The 18,163-nt window shown below is 42.9% G+C and overlaps 1 protein-coding gene across 1 annotated transcript; it reads right to left on the bottom strand.

The window, feature by feature from the left end:
- On the bottom strand, nt 1-15,530 carry BRD7 (bromodomain containing 7). Its single transcript, XM_084270118.1, has 17 exons — nt 15,389-15,530; nt 14,796-15,004; nt 13,900-14,029; nt 13,460-13,517; nt 11,910-12,054; nt 10,533-10,643; nt 9,392-9,576; nt 8,430-8,553; nt 7,726-7,801; nt 6,716-6,823; nt 6,030-6,162; nt 5,004-5,115; nt 3,805-3,861; nt 2,921-3,029; nt 2,634-2,777; nt 1,447-1,590; nt 1-510 (listed from the first exon to the last, which is right to left on the bottom strand). Exons 1-17 carry the CDS (start codon nt 15,435-15,437, stop codon nt 446-448), a joined length of 1,959 nt encoding a protein of 652 aa, XP_084126244.1. The 5' UTR covers nt 15,438-15,530; the 3' UTR covers nt 1-445.
- Between the last annotated feature and the right edge of the window lie 2,633 nt (nt 15,531-18,163).

The following is an 18,163-nucleotide window of genomic DNA, read 5'->3' on the forward strand; positions in this document are numbered from 1 at the left end:
AAAAGTTTATTTCTCTTCCTCATGAGCTGCACAGTAATTTTAAAAAGGGAAACTTGTATGTCCAGATACACTAACAATTGTTTGCCCTAATCAGATTCCAACACAGTCTCTATATGTTGCTTTTAGAAGCCTGTACTTGAGTCCCTGCACCATATATAGGCATGTTCTCCCTTACAATTCGACGTTTCCAGACACTTAACAATCTAGGAACACTTAAATGCAGCAGAGGGGCGTGAAAATCATAAGGAATGAAAAGAAATAACTTAGTGCGTTTATGTAGCAGAGGTAACTCTAATAGAAATCATTCCACTCCAGACACCATCAGCTCCAAAACTCAACAGCAAGTTTAACACACAATATACACATGCTCGGCCAATGCACCTGAAGGAAGTTCATCTGGTTCTTCAATAGAATCAAACAAACCGCTGTAAACTTCACCCAAGCTTCAGACTGCAACTGGACTGCACTCCGTTTCAGGGATGGCAACAGTCTTTTTAGGTTCTTGAAAGTCTGAAAGTATCCCACAGACAGCAGGTCAGTCAGCATGTGCAGCTGACAAACAAGTGTACTACCAACATACTCCTAACATACTTGTTCCTGAAGGCATCTGCTATCCAGGCAGCCAGGCCCCAGGAGCTGTATGTTCTGTAGCTCTCCAGAAGACCTTGCTTGGGTTGGTTCTGTTACCTGGCCTCTCTTCTACAGTGCTATGAAAAGGAAATTGCTCAATAATGTTGAAATTGGAATTTCTTGAGCAGTTTCCAGGAAAAGTAAGTTCCTGCAGTAATCCTGCCCTTTCCATTGAGTAACATCCTGACTGCTGCACTCTATAAACCAAAGTTTGCTCTATAAAGCAAAGTTCTGTGAATTGGGTTTCCTGACAGTGATTCTTACCTGCCTCAAAACTGGGGACAAACACAAGCTCTGGGTGTGCTTTTACACTGCTGTGCACCAGGAGCAGAGCTGGTCCTGGCACGTCTCTGTCCCTTTATCCTGCAACAGGATGAGTAGGGGGAAGCTGTCAACTTAGAAAGTGCTGCTGCTGCCCCAATTAAGTGGCAGGAGCCCACAGCCAAAGAAGGGAGCAGGATGTCCCTGCTTTAGCAACTGAGGAATTTAAACTCTTCTCTTGTAACTTCACAAGTTACAAAGGGCAAAGCTAAACATTAATGGATTGCTGAGCTGTAACCTTGGGCACTGCTCTAAGGTGAATGGTAAAAAGCCACTTTGTGTAGCTGAACCACAACTCTCTGCATCCAAAAAATCAATTCTGGGCTGCGACCGAACACAGCAGCCTTCCAACAGAAACTGAGTTTTATAAAGGGGAGAGGAACTGGAAGTTGGAACTAAGTTACTGCCAAGTTCTACCACCAGCCAGCCCAATGACTTGCAGATGCAGATTTGTTTTCCTTGAACAGCTCCTACAACACATGTTTTTATACTCACCTTCTGTCAAATCTACCCAGGTGTCTTCTGTGTCAGGTAGAGGAACTGAAATTCCCATTGCTTTCCGGATTCCATATGTACTGACAATGTCACCTGGAGTCACTTGTTGTGCGAGTTCTTTCAGGTTATTGGTCACTCTCTCCGCTGGAAGAGAGAGGTGTGTGTGTTGGTATGTCACATACACACAAAAGCGCCAAACCGACCCCATCACCCCGTAAACAGTTTAATTACTGTACAGATGGAACCATGCTAAGTGATGTTTCTGCAGGAGGAGAGCTGAGTGTGACATCACTCAAGACATACTGGGAGCTATGAAAGAGATGCCTAAGAACAGGAGGAACCTGACCAAGGTTGGCTGCCAGCAGGAAACACTGTGTGCTAACGGTAAGTTAACGACACTTGGGTCACACTAATACAGCAGCTGGGAGGGCTGTGGTGGCACCCACACAGCAGTTGTGTTGGTCACACCTGGCTTTTGGGATGGGGAGCTTAATTTTGGCTGTGAACTAGAGAGACTCCTCCCAGCCACAGCTGTGGTTTTCCTTCAAGAAGGAAGCTGTAAGTAACAACCGTGTCTATGAACGGGTAGGATGTGCTCTGGCTTCAGCCTGGTACAACCCCAACTGGGCAGTGTCTGTCCAGTAACAGGCAACTGATCTCACCACAGCAAGGTGGTTATTTTAGACCACAGGCACTGTAGCTGATATTGGACAGGTTAATTTTACTGGCCAAACAGACCCCCTGCTCCCAGTCCCGCCTTGGAAGGCGGCCATTAACACAGGCCCTCTAAGTGAGACAAGCAGCTTTGCTCAAATTATTAAAGAATGCATGTTTGGTGTTAACTGGTATGATAAACTAGACTGACAACTTGAGCGAGCTGGAGTACAGCTAGCCTTACAATAAGAAGTTGGTAACACTGAACATTGTAAGAATGAGGGAGTTAGAAGCCTCAGGCTATCGTCTGCCCGCAGCACAGAGAGAGAAAGCTCCAAATCGATTCTAGGGGCATCAACTAATAGAGAGAAAATGTTGTAACTGCTGCTCAAACCTTTCATCTGGCTGTACATGCACAAACCAATGAATCCTTTGGGCTCTGCACCGTAACTGTTAAACCTTTGTCCTTCCTGGAGGTGCTACAAGCTGTGACTTGGTAAATTCTGCCAGAAAGACCAAAAAAGTGTATTTACCCAGGTGCATCTCTCTGTAAGACGGACCCAGAAGACAAATCATATTAGGGGGTGGTTTTGTACTTAGTCGTTCATTCTGAGCGTCCTGGAGTTCTCTCAGGAGCTTTGTTGTTTCATCAAGTTTCCTCTGGAAGATTTCAGCCTCTGTTTAATGAAGAAAAAAGTACCAATACAAATAAAATTACTTACACTGTGATACAAAACAGAGTGAGGCTGACTATGTGAAGGGACTGAGAAACTGAAACAGTTGCAGACGTATCAGAAGGGCAAGTACCAAGAAAACTCACCCTCAGATTCAAACTCTTCCATGGGCATGCCAAAGTTGGTCACTGCTTTCAGTGCCGTAAGTCTGTCGTTAGCAGAGTCCAGCCTGGCAGCAATATCAATTTCCATGCCCTAAAAAAAAAAAAGCAGCAAGTAATAATTCAGGTAACATTTAGATCAGTCTTGAAACAGCAACATTGTTTTGGGACAATCAGAACACAAAGTTAATTAAAAATAGTCTGCTCTACAAAAGAAGTGAATGTGCAGAGGGAAAACTGACCTGGGAACTTTCACTGCTGGACAGTGCCTCAGTGATTAGTCTGCCTCACGCTCAGACAGAAAGTGGCATCTGCCAAAACCTCTGGGGGCTTGCACAAATGATGGAGCATCACAAATAAAAATGATTCCTTGAGCTCACCTAAACCAAAGTCTGGCTAAGACCTGGGAACTAGCTGCAGCTGAAAGCTTCAGAAGAGAAGCCCTTTCTTTCTCTGGAGCTACTGCTTTGCTTTCCATGAGAAGCACTGAGACATGTAGAGGCACAAGGTAGTTGAGAACCTCTCAAAGACAACTAGTAGCATGGGATAGTTTACACTTCTGTTACTATTTCATGTTAAACTAAATCAGATTAAGACATGAATAAAACAACCCCAGCTGCATGACACAAGATCTAACACGTGGTTAAACAATTTCAAATGAAAATACAGAACCATTTTCTTCCAGTTCTCTTGACATACAGTCTTAAGACTTTGAGATTCTTACTCTCCAATTGCCTGCATCACACAGTGCAGACACAGAGCTTGCCAAAGACCTAGCATGGCTGTTCAGGCCCTCCAGTTACAGGCAGTTTTGTGACTGTGGTTAGAGAGGTTTCTTACAGCACTTAGATGACAGGGAAAAAATTCACCTTTAAATCTTTTAGTGCATCACTTCTTTCCTGTGAGCCTTCAGCTTCTTCCAATGGCTGAAAAGAGAAAGGATTTTTTAAAGAAGGTGTTAAAATTAATCTTTTGAGTTCAAAGTAAAGCCTTACAAACTGCAGTACTTTTCAGGAAAGGTAGAAATACAGTATCATGATGAGCTGTGGCTGTAACCCAAGTTACAAAGTAGCAGGGGCGTTCTTCAGATACTCATTGTACTGAAATGCATTCTAACAGCACACATTGTACTGCTCTTTCCAAGTCCACATACTTTTTCCCACTGATGTCACATCAGAGATTATCTCCCGGGGCAGGAAGAAAAAGGAGGGCAGGTAGAGGCTGTCATGTTCTGTTTCTATACTAACTCTGTTTCTCTTAACAGTTGCTGTATTAAGTAGCTGCTCTAAGTCAGTGTCACCCCTGGGAAGAGCTAAACTAGTAATGCTAAGGAAAGGTGTGAGCTGGGGCTAAAGGCTGATCTTTGATCCATGAGCAAGTGTTAGTTAACCAGTATTCAATCTATCAGTCAGTAACTATGATCTGTTTATTTCAGTAGTTTTTATTGATGTGAAATTCAATTCAAATCTGTCAGTAACCAGGAATTGCCTTGTGCAGATCCTCAACTCACTCGTGGACTGTCAATTGAGTTAAGACCATCACATCAGCCCTCTGACTCCAGTCGTGCTGGGCATACACAGGCACTGGCACCTCCCAAGAATTTAAGAGCAGCTGTTCAGTATTCCTCCATAGCACAAGTTTAAGGTTAAAAACACTGCACCAAGTAAAGGGAAGAGCTAGTTACCAGTTCTCCTGAACTAAACAGTGGCTGCTTGGAGCATGACAAACTTTTCATGGAAACAAGAAAGCCCATCTGTGATCACCTCGTTTCTAAACAACTGCTTATTACTATTTTCTTACTAAATGGAACAGGCCTAGTGCTAATGGGAGTGGGAGAGCAGACAGAAAAATGGGTGATGAGCAAAAGTATTTCATTAATTTTCAATTTTGCTAATTAACAAGTCAGAATAATCCCTTCCCAGACAATCCATTCACTGGAGACAAAGATGTGTCTTCACGTTTTACCAATTACAAGGGAACCCAGCAATAGGCTCAGCATCATCTTTCTCCAGCTTTCTAACTTGTGTCCTAAAACCAAAGACCAGGGAGTTCACAGATCCACCCTTACCGTTTCCAGTTCTCTGAGAGCTCTAGAATGTCCTCCTTTAGTCAGAACATCGAGCAAGCTATCAGCCATTAAGAAAGGATAATCTTGTGACTTCATCAAAAACTCATGAATACTAAGAGACCAGAAGACAGTTAAGGTCATTACTTTCATACCAAACATTACATGGAAAAAAGTTACATGAAGTCAAACCAGCCCATACAGCACAGAATACTCAACAAGAAGCACAGAGTTCCATCTCAATGATCTCTTGACCTTAATTTAATTATTCCCACCTCTTGCTGCTGAGGAACCCTCTCTGATTCCTAACAGAAACTGAAAAGCTAGGAAAAGCCTTCTGCCTCAGGCAGCTGGGTCAACTGAAGGCAAACTTGCAGAAGCACTTAATGTTTGCACTGTATGTAAGTATCCCCGCATTTCATGTCAATTCATACCACTGTATTCTACTTCTGAGATCGTTATTAAAAAAAGGACTTCATGTTTTAAAAACTTTTGAAAGTTTAAAAACTTTAAGTTTTATAATCAAGAACAGTCAAAACAGTAAGAATTATCTATTTTTACTTTAGTAAATAATATCAAAGTGAAGCAGTTTATTTAAGAATGTAATCAGTAATTGCTATCTCTGGAGTCAGCCTCCCCCGGTGACCACAGTATTTGGTCAGTATTTGGCATTAACATAGATGTGTCACTCTAGGTGTAATTAAGTACATTTGAGTTAAGAAACCCAGTATGTGTAAACATTTGTACCACTCAATATTCTTCTGGCTTTGGACACGAGCCCTACAGTGTTAGTTGTACACATACTTAAATTTTAGACTGTGTGTTCCTATGTATCAGTAGCATCAGCATCCTTCAGTCTTGGCCAATTCCACTTGACAGGCACAAAGTATTTGTTAACACAAACAAGCAGCCCCAGTAAGCTGTAGAGTAGTGACATCGCTCAACAGCAAGCACCTCACCCACACTGCAGAGTGCTGCATGTAAGTGCCCTGGTACATGAAAGCTGTACCATCCCTGCTGTTTGAGTACCTGAAAGATCCCGGACTCGAGTCCTCCCCGTACGTGGAGTAGATTAGGTCAGAGTCCTCTTTGCTGATGTTGGCAAACGTGGAGTCATACGTTGGAGCGTAGGAACTGTAGGGTCCGTAGTTCAAGTACGTCACTAATGAGTAACAACAGGACTAATTACTGTCTCTGATGTGTGTGCAGCACACAAAGCTGAGGAAGAGTCACAAAACAATCCCCAACAAGAAATGTTTAGGACCCTATTTCTTACAGTGAAAACAAACTTCACAGAGTGCCATCTGTTCACACTGTAACATCCTTTTGTAACATCTACATCAAATGCAGTTTTATTTACAAATGCTTTATCAACAACACTGTATGCCTTCACACAGTGTAAAAGCTCAGTCTCCTGCCAGTAACAGGTTCTCAGGCACCCCACTAGGCTTTTTCAAAGCCAGCAAAAGCCTTCATCTGCCTGGTACAGCTCTTCTTCTCAATGTAGATGCACGTTTTATTAAACATGCCTCCCCTCCTCTATGTGTGAATTAAGCTAGATGTTGTGATGTGCTGTTTAGCTGTGTGATAGACACATGCAATAATGTGCTTTATCATCAAAAAACCCTGCTGGTAATGAAATCAATGTATTTTTGTTTATGTAAGAAGGGGGAATTTCTATTTTTTTAAAAAAAGGAAAAAAAGACAGCACTTGCCTGGAGTAACCTTGTTTCTTTTATCTTCTTTGAACCCTTGTAATGTGTTAACTCCTGACTGAAGTCTTCCTGCTGTCATACCCAGCTTTACAGGGCAGTAACCTGGTTCTACAATATCAAAATACAGAAATACTGAAGGCATGGTGAAAGGACATAGGAAGATACCCAAACTAATTTAATACTCAGAGCCAGAAACTTCAGAATAAACCAGGTACAACTCTCAAAGTGTGTTCTCCTCTCTAAATGCTTCATACTAGACACCATATGTAGTCTTAAACATGAATCCTGACCGAGGAAGTGTTAAATATATTAGATTTAACCTAAATGTTTTCACTATCAGTCTGCCTCCTTCCTGTCCTCCCCTAACAGAGGCCATATCATTAGTGAGGACTGGATTCTTAACATGAAAGACTATGCTTTCTTTATTCTTGCTGACATCTCCAACTGCACACAGAGGCAGAGGAAGAAGTTAAGTTTTCAGGTTGGTTTCTGTCTATTCTAGACCTAGTCAGTTCAACTCTGTAGGGAGCTGGCAGGTTGGCAGTCAGGCAACTGCACTCTCTTAGCTAGTGCCATTACACGGATGGTGCCTACATGAGAAAATCATTTGGGACCCAGACAGTTCCCTGTGACCAATTCTGACACATCTGTGACCTTCTGGGTCAGCAGACACTGCACTCTGTTCGTGGACCAGGCCTCAGGGGACTCCAGGTTCTAGATGTGCTCCAAAAGGCACTACTTCAACAGTAAAAGCCTTCTCTAGCAGCTCCCACAAACAGCTGACAGAAAGGAGAAGCCACAGCCATGGAGGGCTCCCTCCAGCTGCTCCCAACAAGAGCCCCAACTGGCCCCACCCATGTGCTTCCTCAGCTGCAGCTTTTTAAATCCAGGTCCCGGCCAGCCAGTGCTGGAGCCTATGGCTCTTGGCCAGCATTTGCTGCTCTGCCCTGGCAAGAGAGCAGCAGACCAGGTGGGTGGAAGTGGCTTGTTCCCTAACTGTGTCTGCTTACCTCCTGCAGTAAGGTCAACCGGATTAAGAAGGCCCAGAGTTGTTGTACCATCTGGTTTTCTTCTTTCAAACTCACACTGAAATAAAGCCAGACTATTTTAATTTACTTATTAATTAATTGGAATTCATGATCCTTAATCTAATAAAAACATCTATTGAAACTCTCTATAGGGGTCAGAAACAGGTTTGGGTAGATCAGTCAGGCTCAGAAGTGAGTGCTGCTCTAACTTTTGTATTTTCACTAGGTAACAGTGAAAGTTGCGCTGCCCCAAGAATGAAGAAATTATGGTAAGTACTGGCATTTCTACAGAGGCCAAGAGATAAAATATGTAATTCATGTAGAAAATGGAATGGGCCTGCTGTTACCAAGCTGTGTTCCTTCTCCTGTAATGTTAATTTAACTGGGGGGGGGGAGGGGGAGGTTTGCAGGTCAGATTTAAGATATTTTCTTGAGGTTCATATTATTAATCTTTTTCTACTATTTTATCTGAAATTTCTGAAAGTATAAGCTGAACTTGCTCTGCTGATGAAGTGCAGCATGCATTCAGCTCATACACCTGTTTGTTTTTTAACCTTACAATGTTAGGTGGATAACTGAGTCTGTGTAAAGTTGTGTAAACTGTAGTAAAAGCATACCCTGAGTTTCAACTGACATGCTAACAAGCCCTGTTTATGAAAAGAGTTACCAAACACCCCAAGATTTACCTGGCTGTTTGCAAGTCGCCTCGTTAACTTTCCTCCAGACTCCCTGACAATGCGATCGATCTGCTCTTGTTCCCGTTCCAAGCTGTTGTTCCGCAATTTGTCTTCAAGCAGATCTTTGTCCTTCCTGTGAATAAAGCCCACACAACTTAGTTACTACCTCTAAGGGACACACTCAACAGACACCAATTGGCTAAGTAGGAGGAGAGAATGAAGACAATATTTTGCCAAGCTGGTTTTGTAGAGAAAACAAACAAGAGCACCACTTCATATGACTGTATTTCATCTACAGGGAGAATGTGTGACAAAGATCAATCTGCAAATGCTTTATTTTAGCAACTATAAAGATCTCTTTAGCTTCCTTCCGCCCTACTGATGTCCTACTTTAGCATGTTGCCAGACTTTATGCATTGCTCTTAGAAAACTAACAAGGATGTTTTTGGTAAAATAAAATATTAGACTGATTTTTAGTATCTGTATTTTCAGATCTTTGACATGAAAGTCACTAACATTTCAGAATGTTGAAAAAGGGATTTCTAGATGTTAAAAGGTATTTCTAGAAGTATACATCCTGTAGCTATGCAGGTACTTACACGTTTCAAATGCTACTATGCAAAAGAAAAAAAAAAAGTACTTGGAATTGGCTAGTTATTTGTACCAAAATGTTTTAAAAGGTCTTGTTTGCAAACTCTCCCTGAACAATACTACTCCTGTCAAACTGACACTAAAATAAGCAGTAAGAAATGGTGTGAATGAGCACTACAGGGTTACCTGCATAAAAAAATGATGTTATCATAAAATATTCTAGCCTTATCTATTTTTGGTATACAAGGACACTTTATGTAAGTAGTGCTCCCTTGAGATGGAGATATCTTAGCATATATGCAGTACCAGAGAGAAACCCACTGGTCCCTAAAAGTCATCTTGTTTTAAGAACATTAATTGTTACCGAGATAAAACCTCACTTTTTGTGTTCTTTGCTGGGTGTTTTGAAAGCTTTGGCATCCCCATCCACAGATTCTCCTTTGTCTTTCCCAGAACTATTTTCATCTTCCCCAGCTTGCTGCAGTTCCATCTTGTCCTTCTGCTTCCTTGTCTTCTGCAGGTCAGCCATGAATTCTATACTTTGTTTCAGGCTCTGAATTCTCTCCTAAAAAACACCAGAATCCTTTTATTTGCTACTTCAATGAATCTTTTTCCTAACCTACCCACAGAGGATGACTTGACTTCAGTTCATTCTTCTACTAGCAAGTATAAAGGCAATTTACAAAATCAAATGTGAGAAATATTTGCATTTAATATAACTGATCTGGTAGCAGTACTAAGGCATGAGTCTTAAAACAACTGCCATGGTTTTACCCCGGCTGAGGGCCAAGATCCACGCAGCTGCCTGCTCCTTAAAGGAAAAGAGCAGGGGAAGAGGGAAGGGGGGGTGAGAGGCAAGGGAAGGGAAAAGGAAGGGGCAAATAACCCCAAAACTAAGAAACTAAAGGGCCTGTGGGTTGGGATAAGGATAGTTTACTAAAATAGCAGAAAGATACAGTATAACAATGCTAACAGGACTTTAGAGCAAGAAATATATGAAGCTGTTGATACACAATGCAGTTTCTCACCGAACCCACAGCTCAGGCCGTCCTGGAACCCGACCGTCCCCCAAGAATCGCGTGTCCCAGAGCTGCCCCGCTCCTCCTCCCATCAGCCCCCTGATATCCTGGGCAGGACGTAACTGGCATGGAATACTCTCTTTGGCCAGTTTGGGTCACCTGTCCTGGCTTCGCCCCTCCTTTCTCATTAATAGAGAAATACGAAGAGCTGAGAAAGTCCTTGACTGTCTGACAGCAACTAAAAACATCAGGGTGCTATCAGCACTGCTTTCATTTTAACTCCCAAACACAGCATTCCATCCGCTGCTACAAGTGAAGTTAACTCCATCCTGACTGAAACCAGGACAACAACATACTAGTTATATCCAAATATGCCAACATTGGACAAATATTAAGCAAGTTTTTATGAATTTTCATTAAACTCTTGTAAAAGGGGAATGAAAGAAGGGTCAAAAAAGGAAGAAGCATGTTTTTTAATATTTTATTCTGTGTTTTGTATTACCTGGCTAAGTATCTTCATCCCTGAGTGCAGCAGTTTTTTTGCAGCTTTGTAGTAAATGGTGTCTGGTTTGTTGTAAATCATTGCATTAGTACACATCAGTTTGAAGTTATCCTGTACAAACATTAATTAATTTGGAATGAAAGTTAAAATGATATAATATACTGTATTAAAATCCTTGCTGTAAATGCAATGTCTCGAGCTTTAGGGATAAAGAACTTCAAAGAACACTTTTAATTAATGAAAAATTTAAACAGAAAAAAAGTATGTAAATTCAAGTCTCAAAACTAGCATTCCAGTAAACACCCTGAAAGTATTCCTGTGTTCACTATTTGTAATTTGGAAGTTTTATGGAAGTCCTCTTAGCTAAAGTTACCCATATCCCATACCAATCAGCAGTCATTAAGAACAAAAAGAAGCAACATACAGACAATAAACCTAACTTTACTAAGAGAAAAGCTGCAACTTAAACCTAAATCAGTATAAGCAATAAAGGAAAAGGATTGTATGTTTGTTTGAAGTTCATTTCTTGAATGACTGGGTTAGAGACTTTACTTCTATACTCTACAGGTAGGCAGGTTTTGTCACCTTCACAGCTATTTACAAAGACCGAAGTTAAAATGAAAAATGAACCAGAAACAGCAGGGAATATTCTTCTTAAGTTCTGCAGCTCTGAAGAAGAATGTGCAAGAAAATAGATCCTATACTATTAACTAACATCTGCCTAACTTGAACTGCTAATTGCACTTCTCAGGTTCTTACCGAGTCCAACAAAGGAGTAAAGAATATTTCTGCTGAAGAAAACAAAACAACACCCCCCACCTTTAGAGGCCTTCAAAACAGGTCCTTGAATCCACTGGACATACTACAGCACAGAGTCAAGCAGTTGCTGCCAACAGGACTGAGCTCATCTTGCCTCCACTAGTGGCTCTACATGATTACCTAAGCCTGGCTAGCACAAAGGGTCAGGAGGCAAATGACAAAATAGCAAAAAGACAGGCAAAGCCAATAAATTCACCAGACTCCTTGCTTTTTGTGAGGCAATGCATTAAAAAAAAAAAAAAGAGAGCCTGACAGAAATGCTAACATTTTCATTCTCAAGATCTGAAATAGACATGCTAAAGGATAAACTGACAGGTTCTGTTTAATCCTGCATAAACCCTGAAACCATCCACGCCTTTGAGATGCATATTTACTACCCAGAAGTGTTTCCTTTTTCACGTACAGAACTTATTTGTTTGCAAAAGTTCAACAAAAATATTTCTTTGTGCAGAAGTACCGTTTGGGTTTTTTTTTTTTTTTGACATCTTCATATTTTTATAAAATACAAAATAGAGTTCATGTCAATTGAGCATAGGTAAAATTTACATCATCACCTACCTTTAATTCTTCTATGGACTGATACCCATTGTTCTTGATCTTCTCTTTCATGGTACTAAAATCCATTGGGTTTTTAATGATCATGGAATAGCCAGGGGCAATAAAGTCAGTCACAGGAAATGAAAAGAAAGAACTTGGATCTTTTCTGTTAAGAAATGAAAAGAAAGGGTTTTTTTATGTTTCAACTTTATAACAAAGAACATATTGAGCTTGGAATTAAGTAGAAAGGAAAGGACTAAGCTGCAAAGGAATCAAAACCATAAAGCCAGAAATTACTTCTGTCAGCATCTTTCATTTTTGAAGGCTCAAAAGATCCCATGTATCAAAAGAGTTCTACAAACATATTTTTAGAAGTTAACTGTACAGTTTGGTAACCACCTGCATTCCAAGAAGGTTAAAAAGTGTGACTTTCTTGAAGGTTTTTGCTTTTCAAAAAGTGCTTTTATAATAAGGCAAGGGAAGAATGCTTTTAGAATGTGTATTTGTTATTCATCACTTCCTGTGAAATTAACAAGGGGAAGTTTGTTGCTAGAAGCTGTGACAGAACTCGTGTGTTTATGGTTATGTAATGTTAATAGGTTTTTACACTTAGTTTTTCTAAGACTTCTGGTGATGCCTGACATACACTGATGTTCCTGCGTGCGTCTAATAGCGTTACAATCACGTACAGTCGGTTGGTACTTTCTCCTTAGATCTGCCTTAGTTGATCAGCTGGCAAGAATCTCCTCCAGAAACACTGGGTTGGTTTGTTTTGCTTTTCACTGAACTCTGGGGTTTGAGACTGGCCTTCTACACCAACACTGATCGTTCCTCACTGTTACTACAGCATTAAACCCCTTGGCATTTCAGGCCTTTTTCCTGAGGCTTCCTTGTGATTTATGGAGTCTTACACCGAGTTGTGAAGTCACCTTTAGCTCTGCGTGCTGCAGGAGCACACAGTGCAGAGGCTCTGGGCAACGCTCCTACAGAGGCTTCCCACTGAAAGACAGGATTCAGAAGCAGAAGTGGCTGCTGCTTTCTGTGTGCAGGGAAAGGTAGCCAACACACACCCCCTTTTTCAGGGCTGGTAGTTTCTTGGAACTCACACTAAGGTCTTGAAAATTTAAGGTTAACAGAGAACTCATTAACAAAGTGGCAAGCTTAATGTGGTGACATGGGTAAAGGGAAAGACCTTTCAACCACCCTTGTAAAAGACAAACAGATTTTCTTATTACAGATTTTCTTAGTCAACAAAGAGTATCTTAAACCAATGACTACTTGAAAGAACCACAAGTCTGACTTGTAATCAAAAGACATTTGGTTAGTAAGACAGAAAGAGCATATGGTTTAAGTTTTCAAGCATGTACTTCCTTACTATAGTAAATAATGCTAAAAATAGGAGAACTCAAGGTAAAAAAGCATGTTTAAAATACTATTTAATTCCTAAAACAGTCATGTTAGCAATATTGTAGAGCGATAGTATTTTCACCCATGTTTTTATACAACTCTTCCCTTACTTTGCATGTTATTTTCATTTCATACCTCTGAAAGCCTGTAGCACAGACACTCACCTCTGCAGCTGTCTCATGAGTTGATTCAGAGCTTCCTGAAGTGGGGTCTGCTCCACCTCTAGACCAAAAAGAAGTGGAAGAAGAAAGGCTGTGAAACAGGACTGACTGCAAGAGGTACTAAACTTCCAAGACATTATAAATCAATGAAACAAAACTGATGCAACTTGAGAATTTATCATAAATGGAAAGAATACAGTGCAAAGCCCACAGCATATAGAGGGGATCTATTCCTCTCATCAGCCTTACTTGACATTCTGCTCACTGTGGCGTTCTGCAAAAGAAGTATATGGTAACATAATTTTAAATACTTCCATGAGATGGGAAAAAAGCCTGACTTGGCTGAAAATGTCAAGTCATTAGCTACAGAAACAACAATAAAATGTGAGTCAACGACAGAAAACTGGAATTAGCAAAAGCCATTTCACTTTTCGTTTCTCTACCTTCTGGTTTGGATAAAGTACTTGTCAATGGTTTCTCTGGTGGCAACTCCAATCTGATGGGGGTCTGACACTTCGTTTCCTGCTCTCCCTCACTGTCTGCATGGTCTCGATCTCGTTTCCTTTTATCCTCCTAGAAAGATTGTTATAGAAACTTAGAGAACCCATAAACCCACCATTAATTACTGTACATAATGCTCTCTGGCTGTTTTGAAACAACCTCACATACTTTAAAAAAGTTCGTAAATATTTGAAAACCTCCTATTCTTTAGGTACTGTCTCCATCTGCTGGACAACACAGTAGTTCAGGTATACAATGCAATGTATCACAGAATCATTATTATTATTATTTAATGTGACAGGCAGCCACTTAACAGCATGACAGGAACGGCTCTGCACTGCTCTCTGCACAGAGAATTGCCTCCAGTGAAGCCCCTAGGAGGACTTTTGAAGATTTTAGAAAAACTTGTAAGAAATAGTCAGGAAATTTAAAATTAGAGGTACCCATAATGCTTCAAATACATTTGTTAAGATTACTTATCCCATTAGGAACCCCTAGAGGGAAATATATTTTTTTCTTTTCAATAACTTGTAAAGTCTTACTTCTGGCTTATACAAATGAACTTATTTAGCCATAGAATTTATTCTCCAATTTTCTGAGCTCTTGTACTTGCTGGTATTTTTTTTAAAGGTGAGAAATTCCAGATGACCTGCCTCATCTTTTTTCTAATAGCAGTACCTGGAGACAAGGAATCAGCACAACTAATGCACTGAGTTTGAATGTATTCTAATTTAAGGGTACAAGATAGAGTCTCAACTGCTCACCTTTTGATGTCAAAGGCTAACTGATGATTCAGTGTGGCATTTCCCTGCTGAAACGCACTAGGGTCAATACATACCTTAACCTTTCTCTTTCTTTTCTCCTTTTCTTCTCCGGGAACCTGTTTTTCCCCTTTCTTTCTCTTTTTCCTTTTTCTGTCCTTGTGTTTTTCATGCTCAGATTTGTCTTCGTACAGGCTGGACTCGAGCCCTGCGTTCCCAGTGGAGAGTTCAGCAACTTCGCTTCCCCCAACTTTCAGCACCAGCTTCAGCGGCTTCTCTACGTACTCTAAGCGGAGCGAGAACCAAGCCGTGTGAGCGCCGCGGACACCGCTCCCGAGCTCTGCCCGCAGCCCGAGCAAAGGCTCCCGCTGACCCCCCTCCTTTCCCGACCGGACCCTGCAGCCGCTTCTCCCCCGAACAGCGGCGGGGCCGAGCCCCGGCGCCAATCCACAGCCTGTGGCTGCCCCTGGCTGCCCCGGGCTCGCCGGCGGCACGGCGGCCGCTCTCCCCGGCCCCGCTCCGCCTCAGCTTCACCCCGAACTTTCCGCACCGCACCGGCGGGTGGGGCCGGCTGGGCCCGCCGCTCTCAGGGCGGGGCGGGCAGCAGCGAGGGCCGAGGCCCCTTGCCCGCCTCGGGACCTGCCTGCCCGGCGGCCCTGCGCCCACGCACCCTCGTAGGGGTGCTTGTCCGACTTGTGCTTCTTGTGCTTCTTCCCCATGGTGGTGGCCCCCGCCTAGGCCGCGCTGCTGTCGCAGAGACCGCCGCGCGCACCCGGGAGGAGGAAGCGAGTGGGAGCACAGCACCCCCCGGCGGGTCGGAGGTACGGCGAGTTGCGCTGCGGACGGCGCAGGCGCGGAGGCGGCCGCCGGCAGATCGGCGGTAGCTGCCTGGGCGTGGGCGGCCGTGGCGCGGCGCTGGAGCCGGTCTCCGCTCCGGTGAGCGCGGAGCTTAGACGGTTTTCTGTCGTGAGCAGCCCCCTCAGACGTGCCCGGCCTCGCTCAGCCCGGGGGAGGTGTTCGCTGGGCGGCCGACCCAGCGCTGTTCCTCAGCAGCGTTGGTTCTCCAGAGCCCGCGCAGGCTCTCGCGCTGCCCCCTCACAGCTCGCCGAGGCGCCTCCGTCCTCAGGCAGCCGCCAGCCAGCCCCCTCCTGCTCCCTCGGAGATGCCCCTTCCCCCAGCCGGCGGCAGGCTGTGCCCGCAGCCCTGTCCCTCCTGCCCCTCACCCTTGTGTCGCTGGGGCAGCGCAGTGTGACGGTGGCTTTGGCAGGATTTAGCCTCAATACCCCTGTTTGCGCTATCCTGTGCTGCAGAACCTCCCCTGCCGCGGCTGAAGTGACAGGAGGCAAGCGTGTCGCCAGAAAAAGAGGTGCCAGGAGCGCCGGCTTTCCCTTTCCTGACAGTGTGATTTACATCGCACCTGACTAGACGTGAATTGGCCCGCGGGGGTTCCTGCTTCCCAGCGGGGCTGTGACCTGCACAGCTCCAGCCTTATCCCTCAGCCCGAGGTAAGGGCCGCTACAGGCGGCCTGCTGGTCCCGAACGTGCGAGAACCTGTGCCCGCATCCATCGCAGAACAGAGACTATGTGCCTGAGGAAGAGTGGAGGGTATGTCCGGGTCTGTACTGATGACAGGGTGGCAGAGGTGCTTGTGCCTGTCTTTGTGACAGCTAGGGCAGGCTCAGCCTTACAGACTGAGTGCCTAAACTTGCTTGCCAGCCTTGAAAGCAAATCCTGTATAATGAGGTTATACACTTACCTTTTCCTTAAGTTTATTGTCCATAAAAGGTTAAAAATAACTCGGAAATTAGGACCTCCTAGAAATGGTGGTAGTTAATGCATTGGCCTTGTCTAGCAGGGCTTGTCAAAGCCAGCAAATGGTTTTCAAAATTAAATATAGCACTGATTATGTAGTCTTTCAAAGTTGTTAATTATTTGCTGCTATAGCTTAAATTGCAGTCATCTCTGTTTCAGCAACACTCTGCAGGTATTGTTTTCTGCTAACACCTATTCCGTTACTCATCTTGAAATGTCACTCCTGTGAAGTTTGGAGTGCAAAAGTAAACAGTGTCTATTTCAAAAGAGAAGCTTTAATTTTATTCCCACACAATAATCCTGTACAACTCAAGTTTTTTGAATCGTATGTGCTGTTTTACAGCCAAAGAAAATACTAGCTGTTAGTTAGAAATTGACAGGTGTGGCTGTACATCTACACGAGGTTTATTTTGAACGCTCAAGAAGTTGAAGTCCATTGTCCATTCAGTCACTGGGAATTTAATCAGATGTGACAGCTTTGTTTTGCATTTTACTGGTTAGATTTACTGTCATTTGGTAACTTACTCAGAGAATGTGTGGGTGGTGATCTGGAATAAACCACAACTTTCCTGCTTGATCTTACTCCAGTAGTTTGAAATTCAGCTATAATAGACACAGTTGTTTTTCTAATTCACATCTGGATCCTTTAATACTCTTATTACATATGCAGTGAATGTTCTTAAGCATACTTCAGTGAGAGGTAGAGGGCTTTTGCTTGGGATATGGCCACATGTAGAAAATACAAGACTAGTAAATATTTAAAGGACATGTTTTATAGAATTTAAAAAAAAAAGTTGCTATATCCTCTATTCCTGCAGGAAGACTGGCAGACTTTCTAAGTTGTTTTTTTTTTTTTTTCTTTTAAATGTTATATGGCAAGATCATTTGTTCAATTGTTACTCTGAAATTTCCTGACTATTCTGCAATTCCATAAAGTCTTGTCTTGAATTTAATGTATTTTGAGGGAATTCTACACAAACAAGTAATGAGAGATATTGCCAACACTAAGAGCTTCCCTTTCAATGTGCAGAAGAACTTTTTCACAGTGAGGGTGACAGAGCCCTGGGACAGGCTGCCCAGGGAGGTGGTGGAGTCTCCTTCTCTGGAGATATTCAAGACCCGTCTGGACACCTGTCTGTGCAGTATGAGCTGGGGAGCTGCTTTGGCAGGGGGGTTGGACCCGATGATCTCTTGAGGTCCCTTCCAGCCCCTATGATTCTGTGATTCTAGAATCAGAGAAAGATAGTTTTCCTAACTGCTAGTGCAGACACACATATGTAGAATACACTTCAGTTTTGCTCATTTCTAGCCCTCCTTTCCAATTAAAAGATCACTATTTCTTTTCCCACAAAAGCACTCGTGCAGCCTTTCAAAGCACAGTTCAGCCTGGGCAAGCTTGGAAAGAGAAGAGGCTGCATTTCTCAGCAATGTTCAAGAGCATTGCTGTTGGGTATTGTCACTTCCCTTAGAAACAAGCCCATGTTCCTTTATACTCAGCTGGCTCTGCTGTTATCTGTAGCACCAGAAGAAAACTAAAAAAATCTTATTCATGTCTCTTCTTCCAATACATTATGTCTGCGCAGCCCTGATCGGGCAGTCCTTCCAATTTCAGGTGAATTCAGTTGTGCAAAAA

Source organism: Gallinula chloropus, assembly GCF_964237585.1.
Source record: "Gallinula chloropus genome assembly, chromosome: 13".
In the NCBI taxonomy this organism is placed as follows: domain Eukaryota; kingdom Metazoa; phylum Chordata; class Aves; order Gruiformes; family Rallidae; genus Gallinula; species Gallinula chloropus.

What these genes read in the sequence shown, in the direction of transcription:
- BRD7 (XM_084270118.1), bottom strand. Translation starts at nt 15,437, where the DNA reads ATGGGGAAGAAGCACAAGAAGCACAAGTCGGACAAGCACCCCTACGAG. An exon ending in GGATGAAGATACTTAGCCAG is followed by an intron (nt 9,577 to 10,532) that starts GTAATACAAAAC and finishes GGTGTTTTTTAG; the next exon opens with GAGAGAATTCAGAGCCTGAA. An exon ending in ATGCACTAAAAGATTTAAAG is followed by an intron (nt 3,030 to 3,804) that starts GTGAATTTTTTC and finishes TTTTTTTTTTAG; the next exon opens with GGCATGGAAATTGATATTGC.